Source organism: Limanda limanda, chromosome 17 (assembly GCF_963576545.1).
Source record: "Limanda limanda chromosome 17, fLimLim1.1, whole genome shotgun sequence".
Lineage (NCBI taxonomy): Eukaryota > Metazoa > Chordata > Actinopteri > Pleuronectiformes > Pleuronectidae > Limanda > Limanda limanda.
In genome coordinates, this window is record NC_083652.1 from 14,913,230 (window position 1) to 14,931,097 (window position 17,868).

Genomic DNA, 17,868 nt, shown 5'->3' on the forward strand with positions numbered 1-17,868 from the left:
TTAAAAGTCCTGATACTTTAGATAACGTGGTGTTATTATTTGTGAATTTGTGTATTTTACCTGGGCAGGTCGAGGGGGATCTGGAGACAGTAACACAACAATCAAGAATACGAGCAAATCAGAATTAACTTTTTAATTATATGTTTTTACTTTCCAGCTATTTGTGACGACAAACAATTATCAAACAGTAACACAACTCAATTTAAATTCATGCACTGATATCACCCGGATTCGAAAATGTAATCTGCATTGACATGGGAAGTTATTCTGTTAAACTGTGGAGACATGAGCTGTGGTAATTGCCTTCTCTGTGTGTGTGTATAAGGAAAGTGTCTGAATGTTTTTTTCGACAGCTTACTGGGTGGGAGTCATTAATGGCTGCTTAGTGTAGACAGAATTACCCGAGTCGTGTAGAGGCCATTCATCCATAACCGCCTGAAAACCACGATGCTAATTCTCAGAGGGAATGCGTAATAATTCAATGAGGTAAAGATAGTCAGAGGCAATGATGAATAAATACAAAGGTGTCTTTTAATAAAACCAGGGATGGTATTAGAGGGATGGAGGAATGAGATGATTGTGTTTTACCAAATATATTTAGCTATTTAGCTCAGGGCCATCTTGCCCTGAAGAGAGATGGAATATCCTCTGATCCATTTTCTGAAATATCATTATCACGGTCAAGTCTTTAACAAAAGGCTTTAACAAAACTCTCAAAAGACCAACTTGCTCTCATGATCTTTATTTTTCAGGGTTTCTACCACAGGTAACTACGTAAAAATGCTAATGCAAATTTGAAAAATGTTTTCAAGTGTGCTGTGAGTTTTTAGTTTGGCCCATGTTCCATCTGCTAACATTGAGGAGGCAGTTTACAACCGATTGAAATGCTTTAGCTGATCAGGACCCTCTTCACATAGTCCACTCATTAGTTTCTACACATGTCCAATGTATTATAATTCATCATTTGCATCACTAACTATCCCAGGTTTGTTTGTGTCAGCAATTTTTACAGCTCCCATCAACGTATATGAGCATATACTTATTATTATGATACATTTCTTAGGGAAAACTGCAACACCTGGAGAAAACCTTATCAAACACCCTCAAGAAATATACTCAATACAATAAATATTATGGATTAATTTAGTCTCCTCAATCTGAGCAGAGTCGAGAGATCAAGCCGGGGTTTTTCACCCTTAGCCTCGTTGCCGCTGGCCGCCACAAACGGACAACACACCTGGCAGGTTTGTTGAGGTTGTGGGATTATCGTTCCCTCGTTGTTTGAGCTGTTGGTGAATTTAGTTTTGGGAAGTGGTCTGGGCAGTGGGTGCTTGGTATTGCCAGAGGGAGTCTTAAAGGCCACTGCACCAGATTTGGAACCAGACCCTGCCCTGATCGAACGCCTTGTTGGGATGAGGGCCAGTGCAGCAAGCTCCTCCTTCTGCTTCTTGTGCTGCTCTGCCAGTTTCGCCTCCTTCGCCGCCTTTGCCAACCTCCAATCCTCCCACAGGGCTGCCACAGCAGACTTCTCCTCCTTCTCGCCCGTCTCTTTGTCCCAAACAATCTCCTCGGGTGTCTGCGGCCTCTCCTCCACATCTTTGGTTTTGCCATCGTCTGGGAGCCTGGATCTTACCATCAACTTTCTTCCAGTCCTCTTCTTGACGCCACTCATCATCCTTCTCAGACGCCTCTGCTTCGTTTCCAGAACTCTCAGCTGTTGAAACTTCAGGTTATCCTCGGTGTTCTTCTTGACCCTGTCAGCCAGGATGAGCCTCCTCAGTGTCTTCAGTGCGTCCTGAGGGAGGCTTTCCAGTTGATCGAGCAGCACCAAAATATGGCCCTCAATTTTACAGAGCATTTCAGTGGCGTTGCAGACATGATTCCTACCCATGCAGGACTCATACACTCCTGTCACCTTCCTGCTAAGAGTATCCCACTCCATATCGTCGCCGTCCACAGATAAAGATGGAGTGAATGCGACCAGACGTTTGAGTGTGGAGAGTCTCCCCTCGTCTTTGGTGATCATTAGCTCCATTCTGGTCAACTCCATATCGTATATATGATCCTTTCCCTTCTCCTGTATTCTCTTCAGATTGGTCTGGCGCTCGTCCAGTATTTCCTTCCTTTTTTCTGTGGCGTGGACCTGCAACAGATTCTGGTCGGACAGATTTCTCACCAGCTGCATTAGCTCCTCAGAGGCGTTTACGTCCATCTCCTCCTCCCTGAACTGGTTTAGCAACCGGACGAAAGCGTCTTCCTCTATCTGCATCAAAGACGCCATCTTGAACAAAATGTCTCTGAATCGTTTACATTTGTTCAAATGCGTCCCTCTCTCTGTGACGTCCCTGTCAATGTTCTCCAGTTTAATGACTGACATCTTAACCTCATGAGCATTCTTCTGATTGTGCGTCATCTCTATTGCAAGAATTCTGTTGGCGTCAATCAAGTGTAATTCCATCAGACTGAGGGACTTTTCATAGATGGCCCTTTCTTTCTGCCTGAGATCCTCAAGCTGAATGATGTGTCGCTCCTTTGCTGCAACGGCCCTGTCCAGCTCCGCAATTTTTGAATCACAATCAGCCACAGTCTTGGCGTACTGTGCCGTACTCACCAAATAGGATTTTGTTTCCTCGATCATGGCACGCCGAAGCAAATCTAGTTCAAGCGCAGACATCTTGTGGTTCGGGCTCACTCAACAATACCCTGCAAGAATGTTTTCAGCTTTTCTCAGGTTGCAACCAACATCAAAGTGCGTACCGCCATTAACCGATTTTTGATATTGCTTTCAGATATTAGTCATATTTAAGGCCCTTATGGCCGTGATGCCTTTGATCCTATACTTTAAGGCTGTGCTTTGATAATGAGCACAGCCTACGCCTGTAATAAAGGAATCTAATGTGTCGGTGCAGCGTGGAGTGGACAGAGCTGTTATATTCTTGTTGATCCAAAATCTATTTAAATATATATATATATATAAGTTTGTCCCAACACTACTACAGAAGTTCCCATAAATGTTTTACACTTGCAGGTTCCATATAATAGAATGGAAAAGAAAGCCTTTTTTATAGTGTATTATTATATCTTAATAAGATATAATATGTATATAACAGACTGTGTGGTTGGTAAAAGGGGAAAAAAACACTTGACACACAAGATATCATACAGTTAAAAACAGTGACTAGACTTTTACTGACACCTAGTGGAAATGGAGAGAAGAGCTGTAGAGTTTGGAATGGTGTGTGCGAGTGGAAATTAAAGGTCTGACACTTCCAAGACACAAAACTCGTATAACAATAGATAAATTTCAACTTTATTAATTCACAAAAGGCTTATCCAGTGGTTATAAAATAGAGCATAGTCAAAAGACTAAAGTCAGGAACAAGAAAAAGAAAAAGACAACAAAGGAAATGAAAGTGTGACAGGGATGGAGGGAAACGCAAAAAACACTGGCAGTTGAAATGTTGGACGCACAAATTGATAAAATAATTAGAAATCAGAATATCTGTGCCGTACACTGACCAGGTAACGCAAGGATTAATTGATGAGTTCAAAACGAAGATGTGTGGTAAACAAAGTTTTACATTCATAGATATGCAGATCTTCATGAGGGACACTTGAAAGTATTTTTTTGCCAATACAATTTTTCAGTAGGAGGTGCAAACATTTGTTGGAGACAAAAAAAAAACGTTTTCGTACCAATCGAATTGTACCATCAATAATACACATATCATTTGATATTTGTGTGAGCTTAGTGAAGAAGAACGAGGAGGATCCACATTTAATAACAGAACCATCTCTTCGTAACTGTTTCATTTAGCCAATCAGACAAGCGTCTCCTCTCCCTTCTGTGATGTAAATTCTAAACATTCTTCCAAACTTAAAAAATAAAACAAGCATTCAACGTCAACAATAAATAACATTTTTTTTTTCAGTGCAAAACTACACAAAGGAATTGGAAAATACTAAATTTGCAAACATTGTCCAAGAAAAAACCTCAAATGGGGACGTGGACGCTCGCTCAAATCAGGTTTTCAAAGCAAACCAGTTTCAATGTCCTGCTCAGTTCAACGGCAAGACACGTGTAAATCATTTAAAATATATAATAAACGAATGTTTAGGTATCACTGTTCCAGAACAATATTACTTCATGAGCGGTCGAACATTCAGATGTTTGTGATGTTGAGGAGTAAGAACACAGAGAACACAAGGTTTTCCATTTACCAGTTAACTGAGATGAAACAGACTTCCTTCACCTGGTGTTGCTCAAATTTATTGCCATTATTATCGTTTACTATTATGATTAACTGTTTGGTTTATTATTGTTGATGTGATCTATTTGACTCTGTTGGTAAAATGTCTTTAATCTGGTCAATGCAACCTTATGAATCTTCTTTGCTTTCACAGAGGAACTCCCCTTGTGTTCTCATGGCGACCACTTCGGCATCAAAGAATGTAAGTGATCTCTTTGCCCTCAGAGATGTTCTCTGCATAGCTGGTGCTCAACAGCTTCAGGCATCAGGTGGTAACAGTTCATGGGTGTGTTCGTGTGTGTGTTTGTGTGGGTGTGTGTGTGTGTATTATGTCTGGGCCAGCTGAAGTTCCTCTAGGCCGTGTTTGCCGAGGTGATATCTGGCCAAGTCTTTCCTTGTCACCAGTCCCACCACCTGCACAGGGTCACAAACCAAACGCAGGGGGACAAGGATGTGATCATTGAACATACAGAAGAGTAAAGTTTAACTCAGTAACTGTAACAACACATTTAAGAACAGACTGGCACACAGAAACACTCTTACCCTGTTTTCATCATCGGCCACCACCAGGTGTCTGAGTCCCAGGGCTCTGAACAACTTAAACACACGAGGCAGAGACGTTTCCTGAGAAAACAAAAAACAAAGTGAGACCGGAAATTTGGTTTTTGAATATTTTAAACCTGGAAAAAAAAGATTTCAGGCAGTAAAATTGAGGATGTCTTACCTGTGGTACTGTGTAGGGTGTTGCGTTCATAAACTCTGTGAGGTCCATCATACACTCCCTCTCGTCCTGGGACACGTGGATGCTCTGGATCGGGGGGAAGCGGGGGTAGGCGTCCCTGAAGTCCTTCAGCTGGAGCTTCCTGTGGGTCAGCCGGGACCGGGCCAACTCCACAAACACCTGCCGGGACAGCACAGGAGAACTCAGGGAGGGATCCTATATAAAATATCAGTTACACTTCCTGTTGAGATGATTACCTTGTGCTTGAGGAGAACGATGAGCTGAGAACGGAGGATGAGCCCGCAGAGCTTGGCTGGCTGATCAGGAGAGAAGAGCAAATGACGGTTTGACTGTGGGCCAAATGTTTCTTTGCTGCGCTCATTTTAAATTGTTGGACTTTCCTACAGAATAGAAACTTGGTAGTGGACTCAGCATGAGGAGGAAGTGAGCAGCAGCAGACAATCTAACTTCCTCAAACCTGGAGAGAACCATCTCCATGTTTTCATAGAGGAGGTGGTGGTGTTGGGTTATAATCACTCTCCGCCTCTTTCTATAATTTGGTTGATTTGGTGTCATGTTTACATCACTGCCGGTTGGAGCTGGAGCTGTTAATAACCAAGCTAAGGATTCCTGTGGAGTAGAATCACTGATGCCTGACAGAAGACACATCTTCACCGGTGTACCGTCCAATAATGTCCCCACAGACACCAGTTCTGATATATATTGTGTTGTAAAAAGATCTTTGCCAGGCTTGAATATCACAGATTGTGTTTATATAAGTAAAAGTATCTCCAAATAAATATCTGTCCATGGAACCTTCATTTTACAAAATATCTCGAGAGAACAGAACCACTTAATGCCGGGCCAGTAGGTGGCGATAAACTCAATAATCCATCAAATACCAGAGAAGGAATGTAATATTGGACGAGGAAATCAATTCGTGTGAACAGGGCGTCAGATATTGTCTTCTTCATTAGTCCTTTAAGTGAATTTCAAAAACAATGATCGTACCTCATCAGTACCAGAAACCTGCACGACGACGGGGAAGCCGTTGTGATTGGTGGACGTGTTGCTCAGGGTGTCCACGATGGTTCCCACCTTCTCTATCCTGTTCAAACAGGTAACTGGAGCACTCATCACCTCCCTGGATGGGGGATACAAGAGGTGGTGAAACGAAGGAGAATGACTGAAACCTTACGAGCACATGAACCAATCGGACGGGAGCTCACCTCGCCGTCAGCCAGTGGGACGTAGCAGGAGCATCCCAGTGAAGGAAGGGAACACTCTGCAGCTTAATGTGGATGTCGTACAGACCCTAAACAGGAACAGACAGGTTACAGAACCTTCCCCTGTCTCAATTCATAAAAGAAACAAACTGTCATGTTGGATCAGACGCGCTGATGCCATCCGCTTTACTCACCTCCACAAAATAATCTCCTACTATCTTGGCGGTCATGAGGACGAGCATGATGGGAAGGCCGTATGTGACATTTCCCGTAGCCTCCACCATGATGACAGTCAGACTGAGAGTCATTCTCACGATGCCGCCTGAGGAGAGAAGTGCGTTAGATTAGAAAATTTAAACAAATATATAGAAGTATGGAATATAAAGATTTCTAAATGTGTAGTTTCTCAGTATTTACATATGATCACTCACCTAACTGAGCTGCAGCTCCAATTAAGGCGTATTTACCCGGGTCCGCCCAGATCTAACAAAACACAAACACAGCATTTGGAACAATAGTTCAGTTCGTGAGGAAGACATTGACTCTTCCATTTTTTATCTTGAAACTTGAAATCTATTTCACATACACGTATACATTTCCTGTTTGTATTATGATTACTGAGATACTGTAATACAGTTCTCGTACTTTGAAATAGATTCCTTTTCAGTTTCATAAAGGGGAGGTTAAAATGAAGTTTTCTAAACTGTTTTTCTGATAAAGAAGAAGATTACAGAGCATGAAAAGGCGGCAGGTAAATTCTAAGCTATGACTTCCTTATTCAGCCCCGGTTCAATACAGGAACTGAAAGATGTGGTCTAGTACTACACTGACCGATCCGTTGGAGGGAATGGAGGCCAGCAGGATTCCAAACAGTCTCCCCCAGGCGGCTCCGATGAGCAGAGACGGGATGAAAACGCCGGCCGACACTGCCAGGCCGTATGTCCAACACGCCAAGAAGAAATAGGTCAGAGTGAACAAGCCCAGAGTCAAAGGATTGTAGCTTCCTGTAAAAGAAATAAAAAAGTTACGTAAGAGAATGATAAGCAATATAACAAAACAGTGTTTCAGGCTTCAATCAATCCAGTCATGCTTCCCTGCACATGAACACAGTTACAGTGAAAAACAAACACGTGCTTGTAATGGACTAGTTTAGCCTGCTTCCTTTACTTTAGCACATCTTTACCTGGCTGGTTGTGAAAGAGACTGCGGACACTTCTCTCAGGAGTGTTGAAGAAGGCTGTTGCCATGGAGTTGTACTCTCCATCTGCACAGAACAACTAGAACAAGAGAGAGGGACACAACATGGTATTTGGACCAGAGTCAACATCATTGCTCTAAGCTCTGTGAGGCTTTGATTATGGACGTCGATCTGAACCGAATTGCAAACATCCTGTAGCCAAGATATTTCCCTCAGAATAACAATGTCAAACTGTTTAGGTTTCATCCACTGGGGACAAAAAAACGACAAATAGTCTACTCCTCACTACAGCTGGAGAAGCTCATTGAACTCAAACTGGACTGTCTGGTAAATAAAACACAAAGAGGAAGTAACAAGATTCACTGAGAAGGGTGTATCTGATCTGAATCTGCACTTGTGATGGTCTACTTTGCCAAAACATGCACATTAAACATATAGTTCACTGACAACTAGTATAATGCATGATTGTGCCTGAGCACGTAACTGCCATTTTCCTATTTTCACCATGATTATAGATCATTGTCTCCATCTAGAGAAGAAGATAAGAGACTATTGTAAAAAAAAAGGTGAAAACACATGTCAGAGATGTGTGAGTGTGAATTTGTGTGAGTGTGTGTGTGTGTGTGTGTGTGTGTGTGTGTGTGTGTGTGTGTACCTGCAGTGGGTACTCCTCATTGTGCTCTGGCCCCAGAGGCTGACAGTCGTTGGAGAAGTAGATCATAGTGAATGACACGGCCGCGGTCACCGCAGCAACCAACATGGCCTCCATCACTTGCAAACAAGGGCGATGGACGTACCTAAAACACACACACACACGCACACACACAACTGTCAACTTAATCAGCAGAGTCACCAGTCAGTCTATACATTTAAACTTGTAAAACTTGCTACACAGCACATAACCATGACCACACAGTTAAGACATTTGTCTTCAAGTTCAAATTCCAGTTCAGTGAATGTACCTGTTCTCACAATGTGACTATTTTTAAACCCATCAATCACGCGATGTTGATATTCCGAGAAACGGTTTTCATTGCTCACTTAAACACTTCCTCATCTTGCACCCGTCTTGTTAGCAGCAAAGCCTTCAGGCTGCTGTGTGTTGTTTTTGTTGGCACACCACAAATGCAACACAATTGACAGGGGAATTACAATTTATTTTTATACTTTTAAGCTCTCTTACCGGATCCTGAAGATGGTCAACCAGTAGTTGAGGATATTGAACAGAGCTCCGAGCAAACCACCTGCACAGGAGAGGGAGGAAAATAAAAACACCTTTAGATTTTGAACTTGAAAAGCATGTTGGTTGTTTGGCAAATGTCAATATTTCATATATTTACACTAACGTCTCCCGACAAAGAATCAAACATACTTCCAAAAACAAAAAGGTGTTTTTACCTATAGCTCCCATGACGATGAACAATGGAATCTCATAGAGATAATAGGCCACACTCTGACAAAGAACATAAAATACAATGTCAACTTTTTACATAACAACCCAGAGCTGGAAGAAAAACCATGATTTACAATACAAGTTCCTTACATCACCCTGAAAGCGACCAAAGTTAATGAGACCAGGGCTGGAAAGGTCTCCAGTTTTGTTGTGATAGATGCTGAGGAAGAAGTTCAGGGTGAAGGTGGAAATCATGGAGGCAAAAAACTGCGGAAGAGAAAGGTTCATGTTAGGCATGAAATAAAAACAACATCCAATCATTTATCATGGGTTTGAAATACAGATGCACTTACTATCCTCCATGTCAGCATCTGGTTCCAGAAGGAAGCTCCCTCCTCCAGAGAGAACAGAACGCCACCTATTGACCAATGAAACAAAAATCATAATGGAAACTAGTAAGGGGGCACTCAGAGGACACAAACCACCACAGAGGCTAATGCTGAATCAATGTTTCCCATCAATTATCAAGACTTTGGCACCCGGCCATATCCTCATTTGTCCTGCCACAGTTTCATAATAAACCAAATATTGTTTTTGCACACGTCTTGTGATAACATGAGAATTCTTGTCATCCGTTAAGTTGTTACTGTGCACGCAGACAGTCTGACCACATAGTTTCGGCTGTGGTTGTGCACGGACCCACAAGTGGCACGAAATGCCGATTTCTCACACAAGAACTTCTCTTTCACTCGGCAGATTCTGTACTAGAAGTCTTTTCTTTTCACCAACAACAGTTTTTTCTTTTCTAATTGAAAACCGCCCACATAATTCACACAGATTCCTAATAAAGCATGTGTTAATACTATGCTCCTGAGTCAGCTGCATTTTTACCGACTGGTGCCCCGAAGGCAGCTGAAACTCCGGCGGCAGCTCCGGCAGAAACAAAGTCCCTTTTTTCTGTGTCTCTCCGGAAGTATTCAAAGATCTGCAAACACACAAACCAACAATTCATATTTCAAATTACTCAGTAATCATCTGTAATATTTTAAATGGGGGGAAATGTTGTTTGTCAGCTGATGACACAGAAAAGAAAAATATCCCAGCACACACACTGACCTTGAAGTCTCTCTTTAGAGATGTACTCCTGCCCTGGGAGACGCCTGCAGCTACAACAGCACCAGAATGAATCATGGGCCCTTCCTGAGGAATTGTGGGTAAACAAATAAGACACATATTAAAATTAATTCTCAGGAGGCATTAAAATATCAAAAACGTCACAATTGACCCAAATGACACAGATGTAATGTCAAATTTTCACCTTTCCGACAGCGAGGCCGCCAACCACAGAACAAATAACTCCGCAGACTTTCACCACCAGTGTCTGTCAAGGACAAACACACAAAACATAAGGATATGAAGGTCTATCCAATAAAACAAATTACAAGTATTGTTTCAAGTCCATTTATTACAAGGTCTCTTGTGTGTTTGTGTGCGTACCTTGAGTCGTACCACCCTGGGAATCTTGATGCCGTTCAGGTAACATTTTATCTGGGGTATACCACTTCCTGCCGCTATGGGCTGGATCACACAGAGGAAAACGTGAGAGGAGGAAGGGGTAGTCAGAGTGAAAGAGGTTAGTTATATCATAGGTGGGTATTTTTGACCTCGACATAGCAAGCTGGCTTTGCAAATGTCTGGGAATTATAAAAAAAAAAAACACAATTGAGCAACTTCAGACTGGAGGGAGGAACAACAATGTTATAATGTCCCTGATCACAAGCTCACAAACTGTGGCTTATTAGACGATTAGGCAGGAATAAAGAATTATCACACATTACACATTGTTAATTTTCACTTCCTCAGTTTAGACTGAGACATGTACATTTTAATACAAATACTTTCTCACACTCGAAAACTACTCAATGAAACAAAAAGAGGAAGAAAAAAAGCACATGAAAATAGGAACCGTGTCTACGAAGTAACGATAATAACCAAAATGTCAAATTATTTCCCTTTTTCAGTCTTACCTCAAAAAACGCAACCATGATGGCCCCCAGCATGACGATGGCAGAGTTGAGGAAGGCCCAGAGCAGGAGGGAGATGGACAGGCCGCCTGCCTCTGTGAACTTCTCGATGTCTGTGTGGTTAGAGGTCAAGGAACGACTCTGGGTCACAGCAGGTGAATGAGAGTACAGACCACGACGATGGATTCTAACTGTTATTAAAACATGTTGTTTTAACAAGATATATTATGACTTAGCGAGCCCAGTAGAGCTCAGTCGTATGTTGCTAATAGTCAAGTGTGTCATGAACACATTTTGAGGATACTTGTTTTGACCACTTGGTATTTGATCCCGGCCAGCTGCTCCACTGCAATGTCTATGAAACAGGCGATGAGGCCGGTGAGGAAGCCGATGAGGCCGCAGACCACCCAGCGACTGATCTCCAGACACCGGAAATTCTGAGGACGCAAGAGCATGAAGAGATGGAGCAAAACTGGAGCAGATAAAAGAACGAGCACTGCAGAATTGAGGTAATGCATCATAATTTCAGGCGGTTTTGATTCACCCAACTCACCATGTAACTCATCCTTCTCTCCTCCTCCAGAAACAGCTGGTTTTCAATGTTATCATAGTCCAGACTCTGGAATAACAAAAACACAGAAAATGACCATGATGTTTACACATGTTTTTAAATGATTCACGATAAACCTGGATCCTGAAAATGTGGCAAATCTGACGTAATGCAAAGCAGATTATATCAACTGCTGCCAGTTTCCAGAATTTTTAATGAGATTAATGTCCTGTGTGTTGATTTGGTTTGGGTTTCATGGCCTGAATAGTATTTTACCATGAATGGTATCTATATGTACATGTATTCATCTAATCATCAGCTCTCTGTTTACCTCATATTTAAGAGACAGTAGCTTCTCGGTGTGAGGGATCTCTTTGGGCCGCCCTCTTAGAGACTCCTGCAGGATACAAAATAAAAAACAAAAAGGTCACGACACAAACACTGAATTCTGACCTGGTGAGAGACGACAAGGAGGCGGGAACTAAGTTACTGGATTTTTGAACAGTGGTGAAAAGCAGCAATTCACGAATCAGGAAGATGTTTTGACACTTAAAAGTCATCTCAGTAGACAAAGAAATGAAAAGTTTGACAGAATTAAACTTTACATACTGTTAACACGGACAAGAAAGCATGCGCAAGAGGGGGAACACTTAATACAGGAATATTAAATCTATGTGTTGGAAAGAATGAGTTCTTGTTAGAGCAGATTGTTGTACTCGTGCAAAACTGATCAACACATGCAAACAGGCCGGCTACAGTCAATTACCAACATGCAGTAGTATCACTGTCGCACAACCAGCAGTAACTGGAGCAACTGAGGTAACCGACGTGCACACAGCAAACAACAATCAGACAGATCACATGCATGTCGTGACATACCTCATCTGTCACGGAGCCATTTCTCTCCATCCTCTGAACTATGTAACTAGGTATTAGTCATGCGGCCCTGTACTGGGTTGCAACTGATAGGAGCCTGAAGCCGCGACTTTCAGTTCTTTGTTCGATCAAAGAGAACGCGTCTGACACACTGACTTATAGGAGTTTACGGGAGTAATGCAAACATATTTAAAAGTCTTCGGCTTCATATTTTCACAATTTTAAATAATGTGCCTTCTTCGTCACGCTTAACTTCATCTGTTTCCATCACAGGCAAAGAACCACAGTGGAAACGGACAGACAGATGAGTCAACTGTTGCTGTGTTCGTTTGGACCATTATCAGGCAGCTTTCCCACAGTTATAAGGAAGCTAGTGATCTTAAATTAAATACGTTAACCTATATTAGGAATGCTATGGTCCTACCCCTCAACTCTATGGGAAGTTGTACCTTCTAAATCAGGCCCTGAGGCTGCATGAGTACACACAATCAGCCAGACACACACATAAACAGATGTGTGAGGCCAAATAATATTTTATCAACTATAAATGTACACCCACGGGTCGCTAGTTGTTTAATATGTCATTTTAAGATGGCAGATGGGTTTTCAAAGTGGTTGGTAGACAGGTGAGGTTTCAATTGTTACAGGTGGATGAACTAACTACATTTCTACAGGTTGAAAGCGAAGTGGCTGCTAAGGGTCTCGATGGGTCGTGGATCTATGGGAACGACAGACACAGATGGACGACAAGAGAGCGGTGACGGTTTCGAACACGGACTTTACCTCGTCGGACGTTATCTCCTCCTCCAAATCCACTGTGCTGAGTCTGCCTATCTGAAATACACTGCCCCCTTCCGACGGCTGGACACCAGAGACAGCAACACAAATAAACATATGGATGTATGGATGCAACACTCTTATGATCACTTGTGTACTAGAATGCCCGGAGGAAGGGCAACTGTGGCTCAGAGCGGGTCGTCCACAACACAGAAAGTCGGTGGTTCGATCTCTCGGGCAAGATACTGCACCCCGAGTTTCCCCTGATGGCTGCCGACAGTGTGTGAATGGTGTGTGATTGAATTAACTCAGCATAAAGTAGAGCTGCATGAATGTGTGTGAATGTGTGAGTTCTGCTTGAACTGTAAATCCCTTTGAATGGTTAATATACAGTCCATGTACTCTTTTTAATACATTTAAATGTTATGTCGTGGGTGAGATATTTGTGAAAGGTGCTAAGGGAAAAGATATGAATTAAAAGCATACATATTTTCAGAAACAACACAAAAAAACAACTGTGCTTGCTATAAATGACGTTGTTTTTTCAAATTCTTCTTGTGAAAGCCGGACAACGCAGTGTATTGTCTTGAATTAACTTTAAGATAAAGTTAGTTTGGGTCCCGATGCTTTTGGGGAGTAACTGACTAATCACGGCTGCACTTACAGGAAGAAAAGGAAGTTGCATTTTCCAGTAGTTTTCTATTTATTGCCCAACAGCTTGGTTCAGGCTGCAGTCGGCTGTCTAACAATATGCTGTCAGTGATTGACACCAGGGCTGCATGCTACACAAAAAGCCAATCATCGCAATGCAATTTTAAATCAAAAGCAATATAAGAAAAGTTCAAATTCTATCAATATAACTCTTGTGCAATGTGCAGGTCACAGTCACATAATGGATGTACTTCACAGCTGTAAAATGTTTATCACATGTTTGTCATTCCCTGCACATAAATAAGAGTTTAAAACCCCAAATTCTTTAAATTTTAAAGAGATAATAGCAACGTGACATTAATCGTGATAAATATCAGCTGATATGAAAGTTTTATCTTGATATAATTTTTGCCCAGCTATACTTGATGTATCATTTTAAAGGTTCAGTTTGTAAGATTTAGGTGAAAAAGGGATCTATTGTCCAAAATGATATATCAAATAATCCTTGTGATGTTTTACTAGTGTGTTTCATCTAAAATTGTACAAATTGTTGTTTTCTTTACCCTAGAATGGGCCCTTTATGTTTTAAATACTTATATTTACATTTGGAGAGGATCCTCTCTACGGAGGCGGCCATGTTTTTTTGTTTACAGTAGCCCAGACTGGACAAACTAAACAGCTGCAATGTGCAACTCCACCACTAGGTGTCCCTACATTCTACACACTGAACCTTTAACTCATCAGAACTCTAACTAGAACAGGATTAGAAACACATTTCTTTACTATGAGACTTCTCCTGTCTGAATCAAGTCCCTGTGACAAGCTGGGAGAGGAACCAGCTTCCTGTGACCTCATCATTTACAGATATAACAGAATCAGAACAGTTGCATCAGGTCAGTAATTGAACTCACAACTCACACACTCTCATTTCAGACACTTTCCGGCCTCACGCAAAGCAAAACGTTGCGTCTGCTTCGCGGCTGCACACGTGAAAATACACAAGAAACACACACTGATGACCTAACGATGGGGGGGAGGCAGCATCTGGAGGAGGGGGGGAAACACCTGTTAGCCGTTAGCCGCTTTGCTAGCTGTACCTGTCTGGAGCTGGAGCTCTGCGGCTCGGAGCCGTTGAGCAGCGGGGTTCTCTCCCCGGTGGCCCCGGACTCGTCGGCCCGGCTGGACCACGACACTTTCTTGGTGATGTTGGCCATGATGGCGGCCCGCCCCCCCACCCAAGGAGTTCACTTCATTAATGTCCCGCTGCTTCTGCTTCTGTTGTTATCCTCCTCCAGCTGATCAGTCACTCCTGCAACTCGTGACGCTTTGTACGGCGAGCGAGGAGCGGACAAAATTAAGTGTGAGGCGAAGCCCGTTGGATTGTGGGACTTGTAGTTTTTGTTTTGTGGTGCTGTTGAAACCGAAAGATATATGTGGCAGCTTGCAGAGGTGGAAGACGTGTGCAGGTCATCTGCTTGTGTAAAAGTAATAATAATAAACATATAAACTGCTGCTAGCCCTTCATTTAAATTTAAATTGTTGTACTATGTACAATGTACTATGTACTATGTTATATGTTATATGTTATATGTTATATGTTATATGTTATATGTTATATGTTATATGTTATACATTACTAGGTTATATGTTATATGTTACTATGTTATATGTTATATGTTATTTCCCTCTTGTACTAGGTAGATGTTGCCTGCCTGGTCATGAGAATTTCACTGCTCTGATGACGCTAAGTTATTTGGTGCATGTGACAATAAAGTTTGATTTGATTTGAGTTGTTTTGATTAATAATAATAACTATAATAATCATACAATAATAATAAACTACGGTGGCCAACACGTGCGCTGCAAAAAGTCCCAACACGTGCAAATATAGAAACTGCAAAGTTGCCAAAGGTGTAGGGAGTATAATATGCAATTGTAATAGGACTTTTGAAAATATGCAACGAAAGACGAAAAAATGACATTAAAGTTTATTCATATACAGTTTATATATAATAAAATACATACAGATGCCGCATCTGTCGTCTGTCATACAACAAACAGCTTTGCCCCTGCTACAGTGAATCTGAGCGAGACACGTTTCCTCCTCCCTCCACTTGGGTCAAACGCAGCGCCTGGATATTCAGGGATTCCTTCAACCCTTTCAGCCCCAACAGCAGCTCATCGTGCTGGGCTTGGACAGCAGCCAGCCGGCCCTCATGGCTCTGAAGCTCCAGGGTAAGGCTGGGCAAATCCTGACCAAGATCAGGCTTCTTTTCCTGGGTCAGTCGGCGAGTCTCCCTCAGGTGCCTCTCCAACAAAACCATACGAGCCTCTATCTGATTGCTCTTCTCCTCAAGCTTGGTGCTCCACCTCCTGGGATGATAAGCATCAGGAGAATATTTGAGTTAAATTAATGCATTACTTGTCAATAACAATTCCCCCAATAATACCAAATATATTTTTTATCATATATTACATTTTGACTTGGGCAAAATCGTTTTTTCAACAGGGCCCACAGTGTATTCTCCAACTAACCTGAGACCCAGTATCTCCTGTGCTGTGCTCTGCTCCAGCTGCATGAGGTCCTGTGACAATTGGTTGTATTGGAAAGTTAGGCCCTGAACATTATCCACCCTTTGAGCATAGTTCCTCTTCTGGTTCACGGCCAACGTGTCCAAACGGGTATTTGTCAATGCCTGGAACTGTTGAAACTATTACACAGAAAACAGGTTTTCAGAAGGGTCTCAACAGCTGTTTATTAATTGCTTGACTAATTAAAATCTCCAGATTGAAAAAAAACTTGTTGGACCAAACAACAATTTTTCCTGCAGCCCACGATACTTTCAAAATGATATCGACAGTACAGAATCACGGAGGAGTTTAATGTACGACTATGTGACAGATATATGATAAAAAACACTATTACCAATTAGTCATTGTCAAAGATAATTCACATACTTTTCTGAGAGTAAATGAGTCAATGAAAAGACATATTTATTCAGATTCTATCAAACCTGTCCGTTGAGCCATTGCAGCCTCTGGGCCACATCGAATTGCTGCACCCTCACAGACTGAAGCTGCAGCAGGAGAACCAGGACCAGGGTCCAGCGGCTGGGGTCGAGGCTGCTCATGGTAGAGTGGAGCTGGGATAAATGCTGCTCAGTGCTCAGGGCTAAGGACAAATGGGAGAGAGAAATAAATGTTTACATTATGAACACCCACGGATTGGAAGCAGATTTTTCCATTACATCATTGGGGAGCGGGGGAGGAAACGCTAATCTATCTCTGTTTATCCCTCTCTCTCTCTCTCTCTCTTCTGCACGCATGAATAAAAAGAGTAAACAGTTTAAAACATCCACCAGCTTATTGTCGATCAAACTGTAGAACACTGAAAGCTAAACTCTTTCTAGGGAAGTAAGACTGAAAGTGACCGTTGTGGGTCTGTTATGTTAGTCCTCTACCGCAAAACCACATTGTACTGATAAAGTTTTGACATATTAAATGACCTCCCCAGTCTGATAAATAACTTCCTTCGATTCAATAAATGTGGGCTTTTATTTTTGTGATGTTGTAATGTAGCAGTAAATCTCATGATGATTGCAGCCTGTACTTTCCTCTTCCCTCCCCTGGCTGACCAGGCAGGGGATATGGGAGTCTTCTCGTTCTTCCACTTCTTCTTCTTCTTCTTCTTCTTCTTCTGCTTTCCCCCTGAATGGCCCAATCCAGGAATGCATGCTGTCCATCCCTCTTCTGCTTTCTCTCCATGACTGGGTTGCAACACTGGACTTTATAAAGTGATTTGATGTGTTTTACATGAATGAATTACACCAAGAATTTCACTTGCCCTCTCAAAACAAATCCTCCTTGGCAGAGTACATCAATTATTGAGATTACATTAAGAACACAATCAAACAGATACAGGAGCAAAGGCGAAATATTTTGTTTTAAATCAATTTGAGGCAAAAGCTACTAAAACTCTACCCAGCTATACTGGGCAGATTAAATGCGTTAATACGTTTTCATTCATTAAAAAAGACGAGAAAAGAAAAATGTAAAAACCTCATGAAATCAAATTCAAAGTCTACTGTTTCCAGTTTCCTGTTTCATTTTCACTATGAGCACTTGACTGGTCAGGTTTCCCTCGGTGTCTGTGTCAGCCTGGAAAACCCTGAGCTGCACTTTGTCCACAGAAGGTTCATCAC

At 42.0% G+C, this 17,868-nt stretch overlaps 2 protein-coding genes across 3 annotated transcripts; both read right to left on the reverse strand.

The window, feature by feature from the left end:
- Positions 1–3,288: 3,288 nt before the first annotated feature.
- On the reverse strand, positions 3,289–14,891 carry clcn7 (chloride channel 7). 2 transcript variants are annotated; one of them, XM_061089491.1, is made up of 25 exons: positions 14,764–14,891; positions 13,022–13,099; positions 11,694–11,759; positions 11,366–11,431; positions 11,117–11,249; positions 10,816–10,925; positions 10,286–10,366; positions 10,107–10,169; positions 9,905–9,988; positions 9,680–9,773; positions 9,142–9,206; positions 8,939–9,055; positions 8,794–8,848; positions 8,579–8,639; positions 8,051–8,192; positions 7,381–7,474; positions 7,029–7,201; positions 6,629–6,680; positions 6,392–6,519; positions 6,201–6,286; positions 5,983–6,115; positions 5,229–5,288; positions 4,975–5,151; positions 4,794–4,874; positions 3,289–4,664 (listed from the first exon to the last, which is right to left on the reverse strand). In XM_061089491.1, the coding sequence occupies exons 1-25, from the start codon at positions 14,878–14,880 to the stop codon at positions 4,578–4,580; spliced, it is 2,403 nt and encodes an 800-aa protein (XP_060945474.1). In that variant the 5' UTR covers positions 14,881–14,891; the 3' UTR covers positions 3,289–4,577. The 2 variants fall into 2 exon arrangements, with proteins under 2 accessions (XP_060945474.1, XP_060945475.1); XM_061089492.1 differs by lacking the exon at positions 13,022–13,099.
- A 751-nt stretch (positions 14,892–15,642) lies between these two features.
- On the reverse strand, positions 15,643–16,838 carry LOC133022648 (uncharacterized). The gene is made up of 3 exons (XM_061089502.1): positions 16,681–16,838; positions 16,202–16,377; positions 15,643–16,039 (listed from the first exon to the last, which is right to left on the reverse strand). Exons 1-3 carry the CDS (start codon positions 16,795–16,797, stop codon positions 15,739–15,741), a joined length of 594 nt encoding a protein of 197 aa, XP_060945485.1. The 5' UTR covers positions 16,798–16,838; the 3' UTR covers positions 15,643–15,738.
- Between the last annotated feature and the right edge of the window lie 1,030 nt (positions 16,839–17,868).